We start from the raw sequence: 17,608 nt of genomic DNA, 5'->3' as shown, positions 1-17,608 counted from the left end.
CATCTCTTTAGCCGGACAGCTTTATTATTGTATATTTGTACATCAAATATTAGTACAAACAACCCCATACACAACTTCCTCTGGCATGTCCACCGCAGGCTCGTCGTCATCGCCAGCGACGCGCTCGAGAACCCTGCTCTTTATCTCATTTCGTGATTCAAGAGTACCCTCAACACGTTTCTCCCGTTTACACTCATCCTATTCAGATGATCCATATGATGAAAATGAAACACTCATACATCCTGGCTCCACACTTGACTCTCAGTTGCCTCCCAAATGGTGCGTTCCATTTTGTATCTCAGACTACCTTTACTCAATTCGAACAAAGGGTTGATCTGTCCGACCAAGTCGAAGAGATCTTGGGCGGAACACAAGCTAAAAGTGTGTTCCTGGTATAGTCTCTTTGCGGCTTCAATGACATCATCTCCGTCCTTTTTACCTTAGTCGTTGCTCTAGAGAAGCTCCATGCAAAGCATGTTCTCCCCGGCTTTGCGGACCGGACGGCAGAGGAGCGAGAAATCGAAGCGGCGACCACCGAAATAACCAAAGTACATCCATCCTCCATGGACTTCCTCGTGTCTTACATTCGTCCCTTTCTTTCTCCTCGTGGATAGGATTTTCGACGATGCCACACTTTAATTCAACGTATCGGTACTGAACAGGACCACTCATTTCCCCCTTCAACTCAGAAAACTCAGTTTGAAGTCCTCGCGGCCAAAAATGTGCAACGAGGCTTAGCCGTGAGGGTTCAAGAACTCAGCTCAACCTTCCGCAAGAAACAGCGTGTCTATATGGAACGTAAGTCTTCTTCCCCATCATGTTTACGCGAACCGATCATTTCTATGACCGCATTTTCGCCTTCATCAGGTCTGCAAGGGCACGCGATTAAGAATCAAGATCTCCTGATTGCGTCTGGGACTATTTCCTCAAGAGGATCCGAGGGCTTGACTGCTGTTGATGAAGACGTAGAAGCTGCGGTGAGCAACGATCAACGAGCATGTCTCCTGTATAGCTAAATTGTTATTCCCCCCCTGCAGCAAGCTCAGATTCTAGATAACACGCAGGATCATGATCTCCTTTCCCGCGACCGGGAGCTGACAGAAATTGCAAACTCAATAGCTTCTCTAGCCGAATTATTCAAGGATTTGTCCGTCCTTGTGATAGATCAGGGGACCCTTCTTGACAGTATTGAGTATAATATCGAACAGACTTCGGTAGAAATGGCCGAAGCTGTGAAAGAGTTAAACCATGCAACACGGTGAACCATATATGCCCATAGTCATCGTAGCGCCCTAACACCCTCTCTTACAGATACCAAAAGAATACGGGCCGTCGGAAACTTATTTTCCTTCTCCTATTGATCATTTTTGGGTTAATCGTTGTCCTGATTTTCAAACCTCGTCGGTCATCCTCTTTAGGTTCTCCACCTCCTCAAGATTCAGTGATCTCCACGGATACTTTTGTTTCACGTTACTTTCATCTACGGACATCCCTCAGTCGTTACGTACCGAATAATACTTGATTGAGGGTCTGGTTACCCTGAACGGCATGATTTGTGTGGACAATCTGCATCAGTCATTCCATGAAAGCGGACGCATACAATGCTGGGCGTCAAAGGTCAGCTTATATTAAAACTTGCCCTTTTCGTGCTAACCGTCACCCCTGACGTTTCATTTGGTTATCACGAGGTCTCGCCACTTTGAGCACTTGGCCCTCATCGATATGAGATCAGTAGCGCTTTTGGTGAGGCTGCGTGCCTTGTATGGCGAGCTCGTTGACACTATTACTCTCTCTAACACATTTCAATTCTTAATAGGTAATGCTGCCCCAAGCATCTGGGAAGGTACAGTCTGCTCATGGTCAAACTAACCACCATTGCCAAGTCGAAGACGTGGCCCTGACCATTTTTACTCTATGCAGGATGGTACGTGTAAACTGCGTTGCCCCCAGGCATCGATAGCGATGCTTCATTACGTCGGGTCGCAGGTCCTTGCGCTCTTCTCTTGCGACCATCACGTATGCCCGATGACAGATCCAACCCAACTCCCAACCCTCAAACTCAACGGAGCAACCTGAACTCTGTCACTGCAAGTTGGATCGTGTTCGACAGAAGTAGAAGGTCTTCCCTACCTCGGGCGCCTAGTATGCCAAACCTTCTGTGCTCCGATTCGACATAGAGGGATTCTATATTGCCCGCTGCATCGTGAGTACCATACCACCGGCTTCTGATCTGTGCTGATGCCCTTCATGCTCCTGATATATACGGAATAGGCAGAGCATGATGGAACGCAAAGGAAATGGTGTGCCGCCGATGGTTTTGACATCTGAGACATTGAATGTCCGACATGGCGTACTCTCCTCCCTTGACCCAAAGCGGTCGAGGTGTCAATAAGAGGGCCGCAAGAAGTGTCGCTGCGACAAGATCGTGTAGCTTGGGGAGGCCCCAATCGTGTATTCCCTCACCTTGCACCCTCTGATCAGGATATCGTACAGCTTTGGCTTTGTCAGTGTCGCAATCCTGTATTCTCTACGTTCGCAGCAGCGATTGGAAGATTTGCAAGACATCCGCCTGCGCCGGCGATCCGAGGGTGATTTCTCAAGTTCCGGGACTTGGTTCCTTGGGATTGAATGTGCACATGGCGATGGGATCAAACTGTATCACAAGAGCCATCGGTAAAATGCTCTCTACTAGTTACTCTCGGAGGCGGAGAATCACTTGCACAAAGCACGAGTCACGACGATGACGTAGGTTCATCTTGCTCATTGGTTTCACCAAGATCCGTCCACTGATCGGTATAGTGGACATCGGACGAGTCTGTCCGCAATACCCGCTGGGCGTAGAGTCTTTTTGTTCACCGAGATCCGTCCATTGTGCGTCTATCCTCAATACTCACATGACAACGAACATTCTCGTGTTTGTCTAGTCGACGATGATACAAATACCGAGCGACAGAGAGCGACGCGGATTCTGTAAACCCGACATCAGATCCGCGGCAAGTGTGTCGTGATCATGTGGGTCCACCCTCAACCCAGAAGAGATCCCAATAAACGACCGTATTGCAGAGGATGTGGTTGGTCAATCAGCGGCGATCAAGATAGACCATATCTGAGTCTGACGGTGTCTGATAATCTGCTAACCAAAACTAGCCACCTCAAGTTCATCTAGTCGAGACACTGCGTCATCGTCATCATTCCCTTCACCCCGGGCCCGATTTACATTCAAATCAAGGCTTGACGATTGGGTCGCTGCTCAATGCTCATTCAAATTTTAAAAGTCCGTCTGGTCATTTCGTAAGTATAGTTCACGTATTTCGTATTATCATATACAACACACTGAGTACTTCCCAGTCGAATGTTCGATACGCATGCATAGGCAGTCGTGTCTATGATAGACTCATAGCGAGGGATACTAGTGGCTTCAAAGTGGTCGACGATATTTGATACAGCACTTCCAGCCTTCGAGATAAATCCCCCGGGATGGTACGACTTCTTCCCGGGCCAAGATCGGAGCTCTGTTTCATAACCCCAAAACACTTGCGTGTGCTGGACAATCAAAGTATGTAAGTGATGCGATACTTGATAATGATAACCAAACTTCTTTCCTAACGGACATATGTACACATGATTATCAGAGGCGCTATGGATTGGTACAGGCGTTAGTCTTCTGTGTCAACGTGCCCTTGCCCGAACTCCACACACTGAGTCTACGGTCCGACGTATCCATATGTGATATGTCCTTTAGGCTTTTTACAAAACAAAGTTTCCATCGCGTCTTACGCCACGTGGCTGACAAGAACGGGATGCGCAAGATTGTGCTATCAAACGAATCATCATGTGCAAAGACATGTTCCTGCACAAAGACGTCAAATTTACGTTTTGCCCAACGTTACTGTTGTAAGTCGGGAAGCTTGGAAGTCGCAAACAAATGACCTGTTTATTTCAATTTGCTGGAATGGTCTGCATGCACAGATCCAACACCGATATTATCTTATATGAAAATCGTATGACAACTAACAAAAATCCCCTCCCCCCGATGCATTTTCGCGCCTTCTTTGCCCTGGCAACATTTATCACGCTCTGCTGATTTGATCATCGAATATTGGTGCACGTCGAACCCCTGCCCGCTGGTGCCCCCACATGCGAGAGGTGGATAACATCGACTGATAATGTGTTGATCTAGTTCTTAAATCCTGCAGAGAATGCGAGCCTGAGGGACACCAGCATGAAGTTACAAGCACTCTGTCAGACTGAACGACGAATCAACGCCTTCCGAACGTAAAGTACTGTGTATACCTGTCGCATACGGATATGAGAGCATGTACATGTTCTAACGAAGTGTGCTCTTCTCCTAAATGTATTGCCAGCATGAAACGATGTTATCAACGTTTCAACACCTTCAAGTCATCGATTCGAATTTGCGCCGATCTTGATTTGTATGATGACAGTCATTCGGGTCGTTCTATGTATATCCCATGCACATGATTGAGCCACGCGTCAAAGTACCGGGTAAGCGCCGTGTCCTTCCATATATTGCGCATGCACTCCGCGCATCGTGTAAAAACCCTTGTCACCCTTCAAATGCACATGCAATGGTCTTAAAGTATCCCTTCAGTGCTCGTGGTCTCCTTACTACCACTTCCCGTCCTTCTCGAGTCACGTCGTGCCACAGTCGTGGCCCCGGTCTGTTTAGCACAACGGGAGCCGCACGGAACTTGTGTACAGTGTCGTTCTGCGGCCACATCATATATTTCAATTCGCTGTTCTGCACAATGTCAACTGAAACAGATGGTCGACTGCAGTCAGGACAAACGACACGACTTGAGTTTTCTCCTCGGATTTTGTCGTTTATTGGGGTGCCTCACTGATTGGACAGTTTGGGTGTGATCGCAGGACGAGGGCGTGCTGGTTGTTAACCGCACCATTCTGCGACCCCGAAAACATGGATAAAGGTGGTATGCTCCCTTCGTTCTGTCTCTTTTCGTCTTTTGATCGTTGACTAGATCATCGGCCGGTCGGACATGCAGCCTCCAAGAACAGGATCTCGTGTCGCAAGAAGATTGTTCATCGTGGCTCGTGTGGTGTATATCAAATGATAGCCGTTATTATATTCGGACACGCCCAAGCCGTACTCGCACCCTGATATTGACGTAGCGATCCTAGAAGAACTGCTAGTAGGCATGCTATCGTTATGACTCCGTTGTGGCGACGTAAGAAAGCTGCTGTGTCATCTGCGTCAAAGGGAACTTCAAGTGATCGGAAGCTCGTCGAGGGCGTGCAATTTTTGTCATGGGCCTAAATCGTGTCAAGATATGCAAGGCAACAGGCCCTCGTCGTAGTTCGGTCTCCATTTTTGAGTACCACAGCCAACGAGTCCACTAACCTCACCCACAAGGTTTTTGGGGTGGCATTCATCAATCTACAAACATATGAATAAATAGTACGTTTGTAACATCAAGATTACTTGAGGCTAAGGTATTCATGCCAAAGCACCCTGGGTAAAACGATCAGCATCTTGCATCTACGAAATAATAATAATGTCTTACCATGGGGTCCCAAGCAGGTAGCACCACACTCTCCCCCGACTCAAAGATCTTTACGTGCTCCTTTGTCGCGAAAGACTTGTGCACCACGACCTGGAACACAAATTGGTCGAACCACTTGTCACTCATCACATTATGGCCTTTCACGCCACTGTCTTCACCCCAAGAGTTCTCCACCTTGAACCGGACGGGGCGACCAGTCTCCTCATCCACATGTACGCCGGAGATGACCATCGCATGTGTCATGGCAGACTCGTTGGTATCCAGTCGCTGGGCCTTGGTAAGTCCCAGCGTGATATTGAATGCTTGCTGTAATGGGAAAGAAAGGGTTGTAAAAAAACTGTTATTCGTATGTTAAAATCGGCTTACTTCGTATTCGAAGTAGTCAGTGTCCATGATACCGACGCCCTTGCTGGAGTCGGAGAATTGACCTACGTCACAACCAAAGAAGACTGGCTGACCGGCCTTGATAGACTGTGAACGAGGTCAGAATCAAACCAAGCAAACGAAGGATAAATTTCTTACTCGGACTATGGCCTGCTTGAGCTCATCGATCTCAGTGTTCACGTCTGCTAGCGGTCAAGCCCCTGAAATGCAGACTTGATGAACACGACTTACACAGAATAGGACGTCCGCCCCAGATGTTGCCAAGCTTATTCACTGTGTACAGTTTGCTATACTCATTCCGTGGGTCGTTAATGAGGGAGAAAGACTCCGCCGGCTTGAGATTTGTGAATGCATATTCATCCAGATTGTTAAATGCACTAACCGAGAACTTGGCCGTGAAAGCCTTGTAGAACTGCAGGGGAGTACCCTCCCACTTCGCATACTTGCCATCTTCAGTGTAGTACTCCCAGGTGAAGGCAGCGTCGGGCTTAGGAGGAACACCTAGACTTGCACTCATAATGGTATAAACTTCTTGCATAAGCTCCTCCTTCTTCGCACGAAGAGTCGAAAGAGCCGATTCCGGCGAGACACTGTGATCGGCTTTCAATGATGAAGAGAGCGCGCGAAGAGTGAGAGCATGCTCTCGGAGCTTCAACTTCAGAAGGGTGTTGAGGGGACTCGAGGCACTTGAATGGTACGACTCGGGGTAAATCGGCTGAGGAACGAGACCATATGTCTGGAAGACGTTGAAAACATGCCACACTATTGTCTGTAAGGAAAGCGTACCTCGAGTAAGTTGAGAGCCATGTCCCATTGACCACCGTCGCTAACGGGGTCTCTCGCGAGGAAGTTGACCAGGCGATCATCGACAGGCAGGTCTGCATTCTCGATGGAGAGCTCGAGGTAATAGTTGGACTTGTTCAACTTATCCCAGAAGAAGAGGTAAGACTATAGCACTATGTGAGTGAGAGGTAGCGAGAACCAATGATCATAGACGGTCACCTGGGAGAGCTGGAATTCCTTCAGCTTCAGCTTCCTCATGACTTCATATCGAATGACATTGGTCGTTGCAAAGAGCCAGCATCTACCGCTGGACTTCTGGCTTGTAACAGGCGCGGTTTTGAACTCCACCTCGTGATTGAAAACATGAGGGATGGCGACCTGGGCCGGACGACTGACAAGGGTCGTCCTCAAGTTGTTATTGGCAAGGATTGTGCGGGTAAGTTGGATTTTGGGGTCCGCAGAAGCGGCAGACTCCCAGGCATCAACATTAGGCAGTGAAATTGAACCGTCAGTTGCCAAGGGCGACGAAGCCACTGTGGGTGACGCGGATCTCTGTGAGCGAACAGAGCGTTTCTCGTCGAAGGACTCAGATGAAGATGTCGCGTTCGGGGCGCCCGAAACTTGAGCAGGAACCTTAGATACAGATGAACCCATTGTTGCAAAGGACTTGGAAGAGTTGACGCGCGTCACAGTGTGGGGTTGTAAACAAGCTGCAAACCAAGAGCAAGACCTTTATAGCCTTAGGTCGCTTTGTATTATTATTGGGATTAACGCGATTGGGTATGATAAGGTTCGGAGCACGCTGTCCCTTCCCTGGCTGGCCTGTGATTGGTCCGGAGAAAATGGGTATTGCGTTGGCATCACCTACGTGAACTGTTTCAGGAACTTGTGTAAGGACTAGTAATAGAACCGTCTTATCTACCAATGATTTGGTTATGTCTCTCATAATAGATATTTAAATGCGCCTTTAAACTAGCGCGAGCCTGAGTCGGGCGCGGATTCGCGTCGTACTTGACCGAGTGTTTGCTCAGCGCTGGCTGAACTAGTATGAGAATCATGGCATGGTCATTCGCGGCATTGCGCATGGCAAGTGTTACGCATCAGTGGTGAAGTGCTTGACGTGGTAAGTTAGTCGATCACGGAGATGGAGATGATGGTTTGGTAAAGTGTATGAAATTCAGTCGTACAGCTTTAGGTAATGGTTGAACATTGCGCCCCAGAGCGCGCGGGCTTGGCGCTGTTCCCGCACTAGTCATGCGTGCGGAGGAGCGAGAAACCACTACTATCAGCGGGTTGGAATGCTCCGTAGTGAATTACGTTTGGCAGGCGGGAAGCGAGACGAGGAACTTAGGGCAAGCGAGAAACGCGTTCCGTCATCGTGAAAACGATTAGGTGCGCGCTGTTCTGTTCTGCTTGCCCCCATAGAGCACGCTGTTTCCAAATCGGTTCCAAAGCAATTTTGTTGTCGGCATTTGACGTGAATCAGCACATGGAGAAACACCAAACATCTTTTTGAGCTAAATAAATAATCGCGCCTCGGCGCAGGATGGATTCTATTACATACTGTACATATGGTAGCTAGCTACGATTTTTCCGCATCGAAAACGACAAGTGTTTTTCCTCCTTACTACTATGGCCGACGGCAACGTCGCAGCCACGATTTCCTTTTATATTTTTCGGCCACTTGCTCACAAAGTTACAGCTATCTTCATATCGATAGACCAGAATCACTTGACCGCTTTTAAATTTGTTCATGGTTGGATAAAAGCAGCTAGCATCGGTGTTGCTCCAATAAACAAAGGCGTCTATCGATATGTGATGATAAGGGAACTCGCCCGAGGTACATACAGTCTGCAAGACCGCGACGGTACACGATTGAGAACCACACCCTCTAAAGGTTTCTCCAAAGGCTCTATCGTCTGTTTCTTTCTGCCATAATGGATTTGGAGTCCATAATAGACTGCTCTCTATCATCACAAACTCGTTTTTGCAGGTGTCCACGCCACGTTCAGCGTACATTTGTCTTGGTAGTTTTGTAGTCTTGGTTCGTTATATTCCCTTTTATATGCATCTGCTCGTCGCTGCCTTTGTTACTACAATGCTCAGTCCGATGTACAGCTTATTATCTGCTGTAACCTATCTTGTTCCATAGTGATATGATGGTATAGATCTCTTCAGTGATGAAGAGAGTGCGTGCAGAGCATGCTCTCGGAGCTTCGACTTCAGAAGGGTGTTGATGGCGTTTGAATGGTACGAGTCAGGGTAAATCGGCTGAGGAACAAGACATATGTCTAGGAGACGTTGAGAACATGCCATACTATTGTCTATAAGGAAAGCGTACCTCAAGTAAGTTGAGAGCCATGTCCCATCGACCGCCATCGCTACTGAGGTCTCTCGCGAATTGACCAGGCGATCATCGACAAATAGGTCTGCATTCTCGATAGAAAGCTCGGGGTAATGATCGGACTTGTTCAACTTATCCCAGGAGACGAGGTACTGTGTGAGTGAGAGCTGAAATTCCTTAAGCTTTAGCTTCTTCATGACTTCTGGTCTGTGACAGGCGCAGTTTTGAACTCCACCTCGTGATTGAAAACATGAGGTATGGCAACCTGGGCCGGACGACTGACAAGGGGTGACCTTGGGTTGTTATGGGCAAGGATTGTGCGTCGGGTAAGCTAGATTTTGGGGTCCACAGCGGCGGCATCGGCATTAGGTAGCGAAATTGAACCATCGGTTGCCAAGGGCGGTGAACCCGCTGTGGGTGACGCGGAGCTCTGCGGGTGAATTCTCGTCGAGCGATCCGGATGAAGATGTCGCGTTCGGGGTGTCCGAAACTTGGGCAGGACAGGAACCTTAGATACAGATGGGCCAAAGACTCGGCAGTGTAAGCAGTAAGCCAGACCAAGTCCTTTGTAGGTCGCTTGGGATTATTAAGTCACATGCCGTTGGGCATGATAAGATTCGGAACACGCTGTCCCTTCCCTGGTCAGTGATTGGTTGCGTTGGCATCACCGTTACGTGAACCGTTTCCGAGTCAGGAAGGGCCTGTGTCAGTACTAGAGAACAGTGTCACACTTATCTACCAATCGTCCCTCATACTAAATATTTGAACGCGCCTTTTGAGTGTATAGGGTCTCTATCTCTTGCCAAGGCCTTGGCTGTGTTTGCATCGTACTCCTTAGCGATCAGACTCGACCGAGTGTTTACTCAGCACTAGCCGAATCATGGGATTCATGGCAGGGTCTTGCACGGCATTGCTGCACGTGGTGAGCTTAAGCGTATCGCTAATAAATACTTGGTGAGCCTGGATTATCTCGGACAGTCTCCATCCACACTTTTTATTCTTATTGCATTCACCACTTCTCCAAAGGTTCCTCCGAAGGCTCTATCACCCGTTTCTTTCCGTAATAATGGATTTGGAGTTACTGCAAGTCCGTAATGCTGTGAACTACTCTCTATCATCACAAACTCGTTTTTGCAGGTGTCCGCGCCAGGATTGGCGTACATCTGTCTTGGTGGTTTTGTAGTCTTGGTTTGTTATATTTCCTTTAAAACATATTTACTCGTAGTGTCTTAATATGCTGATTCTCGATTGCAGTTCTCGATAGTATCCCTCCTGGTAAAAGAGAAGGTTCGATAGATTATATCTATGTGTCCTCTTAATAATGATCCATACCTTTCGCAGTTTTATATCAACGAAGTCGTCCTCGGAACTGGCTTTGGGATCATCATAGGCCCTCACGTCGCCAATGTATTCACACCCCGCACATGGGGTCCCTTGGAAAATACCATAACATTGGAGGTAATGCGCATCGTCCTCGCCACCGGCTTGTTCGCGGTTGGTGTCGAATTACCATGTGCATATATGAAAGAACATGCAAAGAGCTTGCTCATAATGGTCGTACCCACCATGGCCTTTGGCTGGGTCGTTGTCGCCGGCATGTATATCCTCGCCAAGTTAAATTTCATCCGCTGATCGTCATGACAGGCATCATACAAGCGCTGTTTCCGGAGCTCAATTATGTCTCATCTCTTTGCATTGCTGCTTGTTTGACCCCTACGGACCCAGTCACATGTGCTGCCATAACTCGTTAGTCCCATCAACCACGATGTCAAATTAATTGATGTTTAAATATGTTCTACAGGCGGTAAATTTGCTACTAAACATGTCCCTGTGAATATTCGTCAGATACTATCTGCGGAATCCGCAGCGAATGATGGTCTTGCGTACCCGTTCCTTGCGATATCCATTTACCTCACCGTAGAGACATCCGTTCGAACCGCTCTCGGCAAGTGGTTCTTGGTGGGATGGCTATGTTTGTGCTCTCTTTTATTCAATGCTTCATAAGGTATTCATCATGTCCTACGATAGACCAGGTCATACTTGGCACTGTTTTAGGTGCCGTTCTAGGTCAGCGAAGTTGCTTGATCATCTCTGTGCATTGAGCTGATTGCATTTATATTTGTGGTTCAGGCCTTCTATTCTCGAAGCTCATGAAGATATCCCACAAGAGGGGCTTTATTGATCGTGAATCATATGTGGCACAGTATCTGGCTCTGGCCATCTTCACTATGGGAATCGCGAGCACCATCGGTGCTGATGATCTTCTTGCAGCATTCGCGGCAGGTCTGAGTCCAGTTTACATGCATGATCACTAGGGTCTGACATCCATTTAGGTTCTGCGATTTCCTGGGACGGTCACTTCAATGTACAGACAGAAGATGATGTATTCTCTTCTGTGATAGACTATGTCTTGAACTGCGGCTGTTTCATCTACATCGGTGCTTGGCTACCTTTTGACGCCTACAATTCTGCTGAATATGGCATCACCCCTTGGAAGCTCGTTCTCCTTATGATCACTATTTTGGTTCTGAGGCGAATTCCACCCTTATTGGCACTCTACAAGCTTGTCCCAGAGATTACTTCCTGGAAGGAAGCGTTATTCTCTGGCCATTTTGGTGAGTAGTTCTCTTAGTCATGCTGTCGCTTTCATCTAAATCCTGTATACAGGTCCAGTAAGTCAGTTGAATACCATTTCTCATCATTCATTAATTCGTCCTAGATGGGAGTCAGCGCAGTTTTCGTGTCTGCCTTAGCTCTTACGCGTTTACCCACTCCGGAAGACCCGCCTGCAAATCAAGCCCAGTATCTCGCAGCAGTTATCCAGCCTATTGTTTCCTTTATCGTCCTCGGTTCTATTATCGTTCGTAAGTACTGTCATGGGAGTGTTCTCGTATTTGTCGCTAACTTACAAGGTATATGTACAGATGGCTTATCTATTCCATTCTTCAACATGGGTCGTGGCGTACACTCTCACACGGTCTCGTTAACCATGACGTGGACCAGCCGCAATCGTGTTACGGTCCCGGATTGGGTTCTTTGGGCCCGCCGTGCTCCGGATGTTGTGGAGCCAGCTGTGGATGAAGATGTAGAGCAAGGTTCTACCAGGACTCCTAAAGACACCGATGAATCTGCTGTAGATATTCCAGACACCGGTCCCCCGGATGTCCTAACCTTTGAGGATGTTTCTGGGGATGTCGCGTCAGTCGTGACTAGACGTCATAGTCGTGGTATAGATGACTCTTCTCCAGAACTGGTGCAGGTTAGTGTGTCATTTTCTATACAGTCTACTTAGCTAAAACTGGCTGCAGGTTGAGGCTATCGACAACCACACTGGGCCAGGGAATTTGGGTAATGGCGCTCCGGATGATAATCAGATTAAGAATGTGCGCTTCCCGACTGCTCAATAACAACTACCGAGTGTCCGTGGACTGGCATGTATAAATTGTACTGACTTGTGCGGTCGCGACTCGTCATGTTACATACAATATTACGCTTACCACGTTGAAACTCTTCTTTCCCCCTTTGCATTCCTTGCTTCCTCTATCCTTTCACACTCCACTTTCCTTAGTGGTAGGAATAATGGCAAGCACGCGTTCCTAAGATGTTACCCCTCGAGTTACAAATGTCGGTGCAAAAAATAGTCAAGGATTAATAAACACCAGCGAATATGCAGCGGGTATGTATGCGGCGAATGGTCCAAACACTATGAAACCTCTAGACTATGAGATACATATGCAATGGCGCAGGTTAGCCCTGGATGTGAACTATTGGTATGGTACGTGTATGCGGGGGTGTCCACGGAAGTGTATATGGGGAGGATGAAATCGACTGGAGTGGATCATTCAAAAGGATTCGTACGTCCAGCCTGAAGTAAATCTGTCAGTACAGTCAACAACCTGAGTTAGAATCTTTCCCACCTGGTTATCCCCTCCCCGGTCTGGTCCTTCGCTGCATCCACATAACCAGTCGTGCCACCATCTCACCTCCTGCTCGGGTTCTATGGGTTCCTGACGTAACATAGGTGGAGGTGTGGATTTCATGGGAGTCATGCGGGGTCTAGCCCCTTTAGGTGGTGGTGTTAAAGGCGGCGGTAAGCCTAGCTGCTGTGGGGGAGGAACAAGCGTTGGCGTAGGAGCAAGCGTGGCTGCCTGCAATGAGTGGGTATTCGAGTCCAAGTCAAAAGTTTCAGTCATCACGCTAGACCGCTTCTTCGAATCGACGAGAGGGAGCAATGTCGGGGAGATTAACCCCGGTCCTGTTTCAGATGGATGTAAGAACGGATTCGCAGTTGCGGGCGGGCTCTCGATATCATCGAGTGGCACTACGTCGATAGAGTCTCTAGATTGAAGAGCTCGGTGGTTCCCCAGCCCTCCTGCAGATGATCTGGTTGACGGCCGCTTCGACAGGAGCACGCTTGCTCTGCGTGTTACTTCTCCGAGTAAAGATGGACCGCCCCCGCCTCTATTGAGGTTCGGAGATTCTCGTGCGGCTCTCCGTCGTTCGCGTTCAGCCAACTCCCATTGGCGCAGGTTCTATCAGGATAGAAGCAACGTTTTAATGGCCCGGACACTTATGAGAGGGAACGAAAATAGCGCACCTCTTCTACGCGTCGCGTCTCGGCTGCATCGTCATTCATAGGAGGGTATGACTCTGAGCTAGGGTTCTCTATGATATCTTCGTCTAGTTGTTTGGCCTTTCCCTTCTCTGTGCTCGTACTTGAACGTGGTGGTGAAATGTCTTGCGAGTCTCGCTGGTTATTATTCTGTGACCTTGAATGAGTATGACTGAGATCATCTTCAACGGTTGGAGGTGAATTAGAGGATATGTTGTCGAATGTAATTGAAGATACCATGGCACCCGGGTCGCTTTGTTCGTGGTGGTCCCCAAAGCCCAGAAACGACAATTACACAATATTAATGACGTTTACTCAAAAACTGTAAAATTCTCACAAACAAAGAGCTTAGCCTATGTACATAATTTAGCCGTCAAGAGCACATCATACATCATCAATCGCAACGTTATCAACGTCTCAACGCTCGGCCGCTTAACTTAGAAGCAGAGCTACGGTTGCTCAGCACTTGGGCCTCAGCGCTCAGGCCTCAGGGTCCAGGGGTCCTGGCGCTTACCCGTCACATAGATAAACCGCTTGAATGTCTGACACTTATTGTTATTCATCCTGACAGCCAAGAATACTAATTAAGGTCCATTCTAAGTATACCTATATATAAGAGGATATGATCAGTCAGTCCGTGGTGAAAAATAGTCCCCGGTTGACATGTAAGACTCAAAAAGCTCAAGGCGTCTGTACACAATACCCACACCTACCGATGATCCGCTTGCATCATCATCTCATCGTATGCACTCCCGTTGTCATCTGACAGGTACTGCTGTCTCAACCCGCTCGACTTGTGAACCGAGTGCTGGACCATCGGTGTGAACGACTCTTCTGATCCAGCGCGACTGCAGACTGTGCTCCGGTTGCTATTGCCGGTGCCGCCAGGGAGAGACAAGATGGAGGTACGAGCAATTTCCTTCATTTGCATGATGCTCTGGCGGAAGGCATTCTGCATGATACACATTAGAGAGACGGCATCAGAAATGCATGATGCGGAACACTTACCTGTTCACACCAGTACTGGAGACGCTTTTCACGTTCCTGGTCACGTTGACGGCGGTGAATCAGGAACAGAGCAATCAGAGTGGCAAACATGCCTAACATCCCGACCCTCGGGTCAGATGTCGTTCAAATTTTCAAAGTAATGGGGCTGACCTCCGAAGATACCAGCTCCGACCACGGCATATACCCAGGTCTTGAAGTATTTTGGCGAGTCGGAACCTAGACCACAAACGCCTTTGTCCAAGCAGTTAAATGACGAACATCTAGGCGTCCAATCAATATCACGATGCATCCTAGATCGAACTTAAGACATACTCCTTGTCTGCATCACAGGTCTCCCAAAGCTCTTTCGCCTGAATGCAAACCAACGACTGCGAATCACAATACGACCCAATTTGACAGTTGCCTCTGAAAAAGGAGATGAGCACCGCGCTTGGAAGGCCTGGGGAACACTGCAACCCTACTCACCGTGACACGATATCAATGAACTCGTTATTTCCCGCATAGGCGATGTAGGCGGTGTTCTCGACTTCACAAGACTGGCCAACTGTGACATTTGCCCACCTGTATCAAACAGTCAACACGCAGTCATCCGATACCAGTTTCAAACTCACATGCAGACATTGTTCAGACAGATGGAACCATTTACGTTACGGCCGTACTTTGAGGGATCAGCTAATTGTTGCCAGTTTGGAGGCGGCTGGCATTGGTCTGCGGAGTTAACACGGAGTTAGCAACCACATCATGGAGCTCCGTCGTGGCGTACCATCACGGTTCAGCTGGCATGCGCTGCCAACAGGTAGCCAAGGCTGGCATGCATCACTTTCGTCGGGACAAAACTGCCCGGGAGGACACAGTGGTGGCACCCAGTCGCCTGGTGTATACCCAAATGGATATTGGTCTTTTCTGCAGCCTTTCAGTTCACAAGTGCCCTGCGACGACGAGCAGTATGTTTGTACGTCGCAATCGCTATGGAATTGGAATGTGCCGAATTCGAGGCGGTTGTTCGTGATAGTGCAGTTGTCGCCCTTGGTTTGACTACCAGCGTAAACGAAAGTGTTCCAAGAAGAAAAAAAGAGTGTAAGAGATAGCAACAACATCACGGGGGAGGGTATCGAGAACAAAGAAGAAGAGACACAAGGGCCATTGAATTTGTGCTGGCATCACATTACGTCAACCAGAGTTGGCTACCGATCTAGTTCCGAACTGTGCCAGCTAGTAGCGAACTGTATATGTAGTAATAATAAAGTCTTGTGCATCGTACTATACTATTTGCCACATCCTGGGCAGCAATGGATAACATCGTGAACAAATACATCGCACTCTGCACAGAAATCGTTGTGACAATCGGGGCAGCGGTACCGACCCCAAGGACTCATACCCTCCGAAGTTGCTGCCGTTGACACTGAGGTCGAAAATATCCTTGCACATGCGTGGCAAGCCGCCTGTGGCATGGACTCGCCTTCCATTGATGTTCTGGGATCAACTGCATCAATGATACAGACATAAATCCACTAAGATATCACTTACACAGCTTCATACGGTTTCACCGGGAATAAATGATGGTAGCTCCGTGCCAAGTGAGGTGAGCTCACGATCATGAGTCCACAGATATCGCAGTCGGTCGGGACATCGCACACTTTCGCCATACATCTCGGACACAAGAAGCCTTCGCTCTTCATGTCTGAATGACAGGCACATAAGCTTGGTGGTGAGGAATCAGGAAGTCGAGTAGGAAATCCCATCATCATCAAGTCGGCAGCTGGGTTTGCTCCTGGCCCTCCTGCGCGAGCGACAGCTCGTTGTGCGGGAGGTGGAACGAGCTCAAATAAGATGTCTTTGAAGTGCCCCTCGTTCATGGCCACGCCAAATTGACCTGCCCTATGGATGAATCAACGTATGTTATATGAAACATCCTACTTACCACCAGTCTTGTCACATAAATCTCTGGATATCTTCATTTCCGCAGCCAGTGCTACGACCGATATGCGTATTTTATTCTTTACGCAGGCATCCAGAGTGTCGTGAATATTTCCAGGGTCGCATGTCGTCAGAGAGCCAAAGATGATAAGGATCTCTCGTGAAGAGTGGGTTGGCAAGTGACTGCATAGATCAAAAATAAGTTCCAAGTGCTAAGGAACTGATGTACCTCATGCTGCTCCGTGCCATCTCGATGGCATTTTGAAGGCTTGGTTCACCCGTGGGCTCAAGTCGAGTTCTCTCGCTCAGACATTTCAGGACATCTTGCGGATTGCCTGGTAGACTGAGTATGTTACCTGATAAATCATTTCACAAAAACTTACCAGACATCTCCCCGATCCTTTCGCCAATACCCGCACGCATACCAACGACACCAATCTGTCCCAGAGGATTCTGGTCAAACCACTCTACCACAAATTCCCTTGCGTACTGAAGCATGAGATCAAAACGAGTCGGACGCATGTCGCGGTCCATCATCGCCGCTGAAAGGTCGAGGAGGAGAACCAGATGTCGGATGATCGTACGGCGGATAGCAGCGGCGGGTGCAAGCAACCTGACTCACTAGGTCAGTGAAAATACAATGATGGGAAACGTGAAATGGATAGACCTCCTCCGCCTCCCCCGCGCCATAAGATCCTCCACTGCGCCCTGCAGACTTCCAGCCTCATCTTCCTGCACAGTGTCCCATGAACGCGTATAGGATGCCTCCCAGGTGTACGCTTGCTGTAAAAATATGAGTATAGCTCCGTGATGAATACCGCCTTGCTGACCTCCTTCGCTTTTGCCTTGCCTTTGTCCTTTTTGCGTTTGTCAGTGGTTTTGCTCTTTCCCTTTCCTTTCCCGCGGTGTTCAACATCACCGAGCAAGGAAATGTCTGAATCAGAATCTACGTCCATGAAATTATCATCTCGATTCCTGGGTGCCATGGCTGAAGCTGAGGCTTTTCGTGAAGTGAGG

The 17,608-nt window shown here is 48.4% G+C and overlaps 7 protein-coding genes across 7 annotated transcripts; 2 read left to right on the top strand and 5 right to left on the bottom strand.

The window, feature by feature from the left end:
• Nucleotides 1-85: 85 nt before the first annotated feature.
• On the top strand, nucleotides 86-1,522 carry F5891DRAFT_1191328 (t-SNARE; the record flags this gene model as incomplete). The annotated part of the gene is made up of 7 exons (XM_041367439.1): nucleotides 86-279; nucleotides 329-381; nucleotides 445-548; nucleotides 615-798; nucleotides 868-977; nucleotides 1,038-1,258; nucleotides 1,312-1,522. 7 exons carry the CDS (start codon nucleotides 86-88, stop codon nucleotides 1,520-1,522), a joined length of 1,077 nt encoding a protein of 358 aa, XP_041223597.1.
• Nucleotides 1,523-5,476: 3,954 nt separating this feature from the next.
• Nucleotides 5,477-7,461, bottom strand: F5891DRAFT_1165154 (peptidase C1B, bleomycin hydrolase; the record flags this gene model as incomplete). The annotated part of the gene is made up of 8 exons (XM_041365383.1): nucleotides 6,930-7,461; nucleotides 6,714-6,875; nucleotides 6,310-6,663; nucleotides 6,159-6,261; nucleotides 6,066-6,109; nucleotides 5,910-6,014; nucleotides 5,544-5,849; nucleotides 5,477-5,518 (listed from the first exon to the last, which is right to left on the bottom strand). The coding sequence occupies exons 1-8, from the start codon at nucleotides 7,362-7,364 to the stop codon at nucleotides 5,477-5,479; spliced, it is 1,551 nt and encodes a 516-aa protein (XP_041223596.1). The 5' UTR covers nucleotides 7,365-7,461.
• A 1,385-nt stretch (nucleotides 7,462-8,846) lies between these two features.
• Nucleotides 8,847-9,251, bottom strand: F5891DRAFT_1191326 (uncharacterized protein; the record flags this gene model as incomplete). Its single annotated transcript, XM_041367438.1, has 1 exon — nucleotides 8,847-9,251. The coding sequence occupies one exon, from the start codon at nucleotides 9,249-9,251 to the stop codon at nucleotides 8,847-8,849; it is 405 nt and encodes a 134-aa protein (XP_041223595.1).
• Nucleotides 9,252-9,875: 624 nt separating this feature from the next.
• On the top strand, nucleotides 9,876-12,626 carry F5891DRAFT_500219 (Sodium/hydrogen exchanger family-domain-containing protein). The gene is made up of 11 exons (XM_041372042.1): nucleotides 9,876-10,141; nucleotides 10,192-10,648; nucleotides 10,699-10,800; nucleotides 10,856-11,026; nucleotides 11,083-11,121; nucleotides 11,185-11,337; nucleotides 11,388-11,669; nucleotides 11,722-11,726; nucleotides 11,774-11,918; nucleotides 11,979-12,313; nucleotides 12,363-12,626. The coding sequence occupies exons 2-11, from the start codon at nucleotides 10,360-10,362 to the stop codon at nucleotides 12,459-12,461; spliced, it is 1,620 nt and encodes a 539-aa protein (XP_041223594.1). The 5' UTR covers nucleotides 9,876-10,141; nucleotides 10,192-10,359; the 3' UTR covers nucleotides 12,462-12,626.
• Nucleotides 12,620-13,944, bottom strand: F5891DRAFT_500125 (uncharacterized protein). Its single transcript, XM_041372041.1, has 3 exons — nucleotides 13,652-13,944; nucleotides 12,972-13,586; nucleotides 12,620-12,919 (listed from the first exon to the last, which is right to left on the bottom strand). The coding sequence occupies exons 1-3, from the start codon at nucleotides 13,904-13,906 to the stop codon at nucleotides 12,893-12,895; spliced, it is 897 nt and encodes a 298-aa protein (XP_041223593.1). The 5' UTR covers nucleotides 13,907-13,944; the 3' UTR covers nucleotides 12,620-12,892.
• Nucleotides 13,945-14,375: 431 nt separating this feature from the next.
• F5891DRAFT_956275 (uncharacterized protein) lies at nucleotides 14,376-15,771 on the bottom strand (the record flags this gene model as incomplete). The annotated part of the gene is made up of 7 exons (XM_041375398.1): nucleotides 14,376-14,618; nucleotides 14,675-14,766; nucleotides 14,825-14,934; nucleotides 14,987-15,079; nucleotides 15,140-15,235; nucleotides 15,286-15,382; nucleotides 15,438-15,771. 7 exons carry the CDS (start codon nucleotides 15,769-15,771, stop codon nucleotides 14,376-14,378), a joined length of 1,065 nt encoding a protein of 354 aa, XP_041223592.1.
• A 168-nt stretch (nucleotides 15,772-15,939) lies between these two features.
• Nucleotides 15,940-17,577, bottom strand: F5891DRAFT_1129694 (Ssl1-like-domain-containing protein; the record flags this gene model as incomplete). The annotated part of the gene is made up of 7 exons (XM_041364427.1): nucleotides 15,940-16,147; nucleotides 16,202-16,547; nucleotides 16,596-16,774; nucleotides 16,821-16,926; nucleotides 16,975-17,204; nucleotides 17,259-17,374; nucleotides 17,422-17,577. The coding sequence occupies 7 exons, from the start codon at nucleotides 17,575-17,577 to the stop codon at nucleotides 15,940-15,942; spliced, it is 1,341 nt and encodes a 446-aa protein (XP_041223591.1).
• Nucleotides 17,578-17,608: the final 31 nt, after the last annotated feature.

Source organism: Suillus fuscotomentosus, assembly GCF_016647785.1.
Source record: "Suillus fuscotomentosus strain FC203 chromosome Unknown F5891scaffold_42, whole genome shotgun sequence".
Taxonomy (NCBI): Eukaryota; Fungi; Basidiomycota; class Agaricomycetes; order Boletales; family Suillaceae; genus Suillus; species Suillus fuscotomentosus.
Note: the sequence above shows the minus strand (reverse complement) of the source record. Positions and strands in the feature narration are given on the sequence as shown.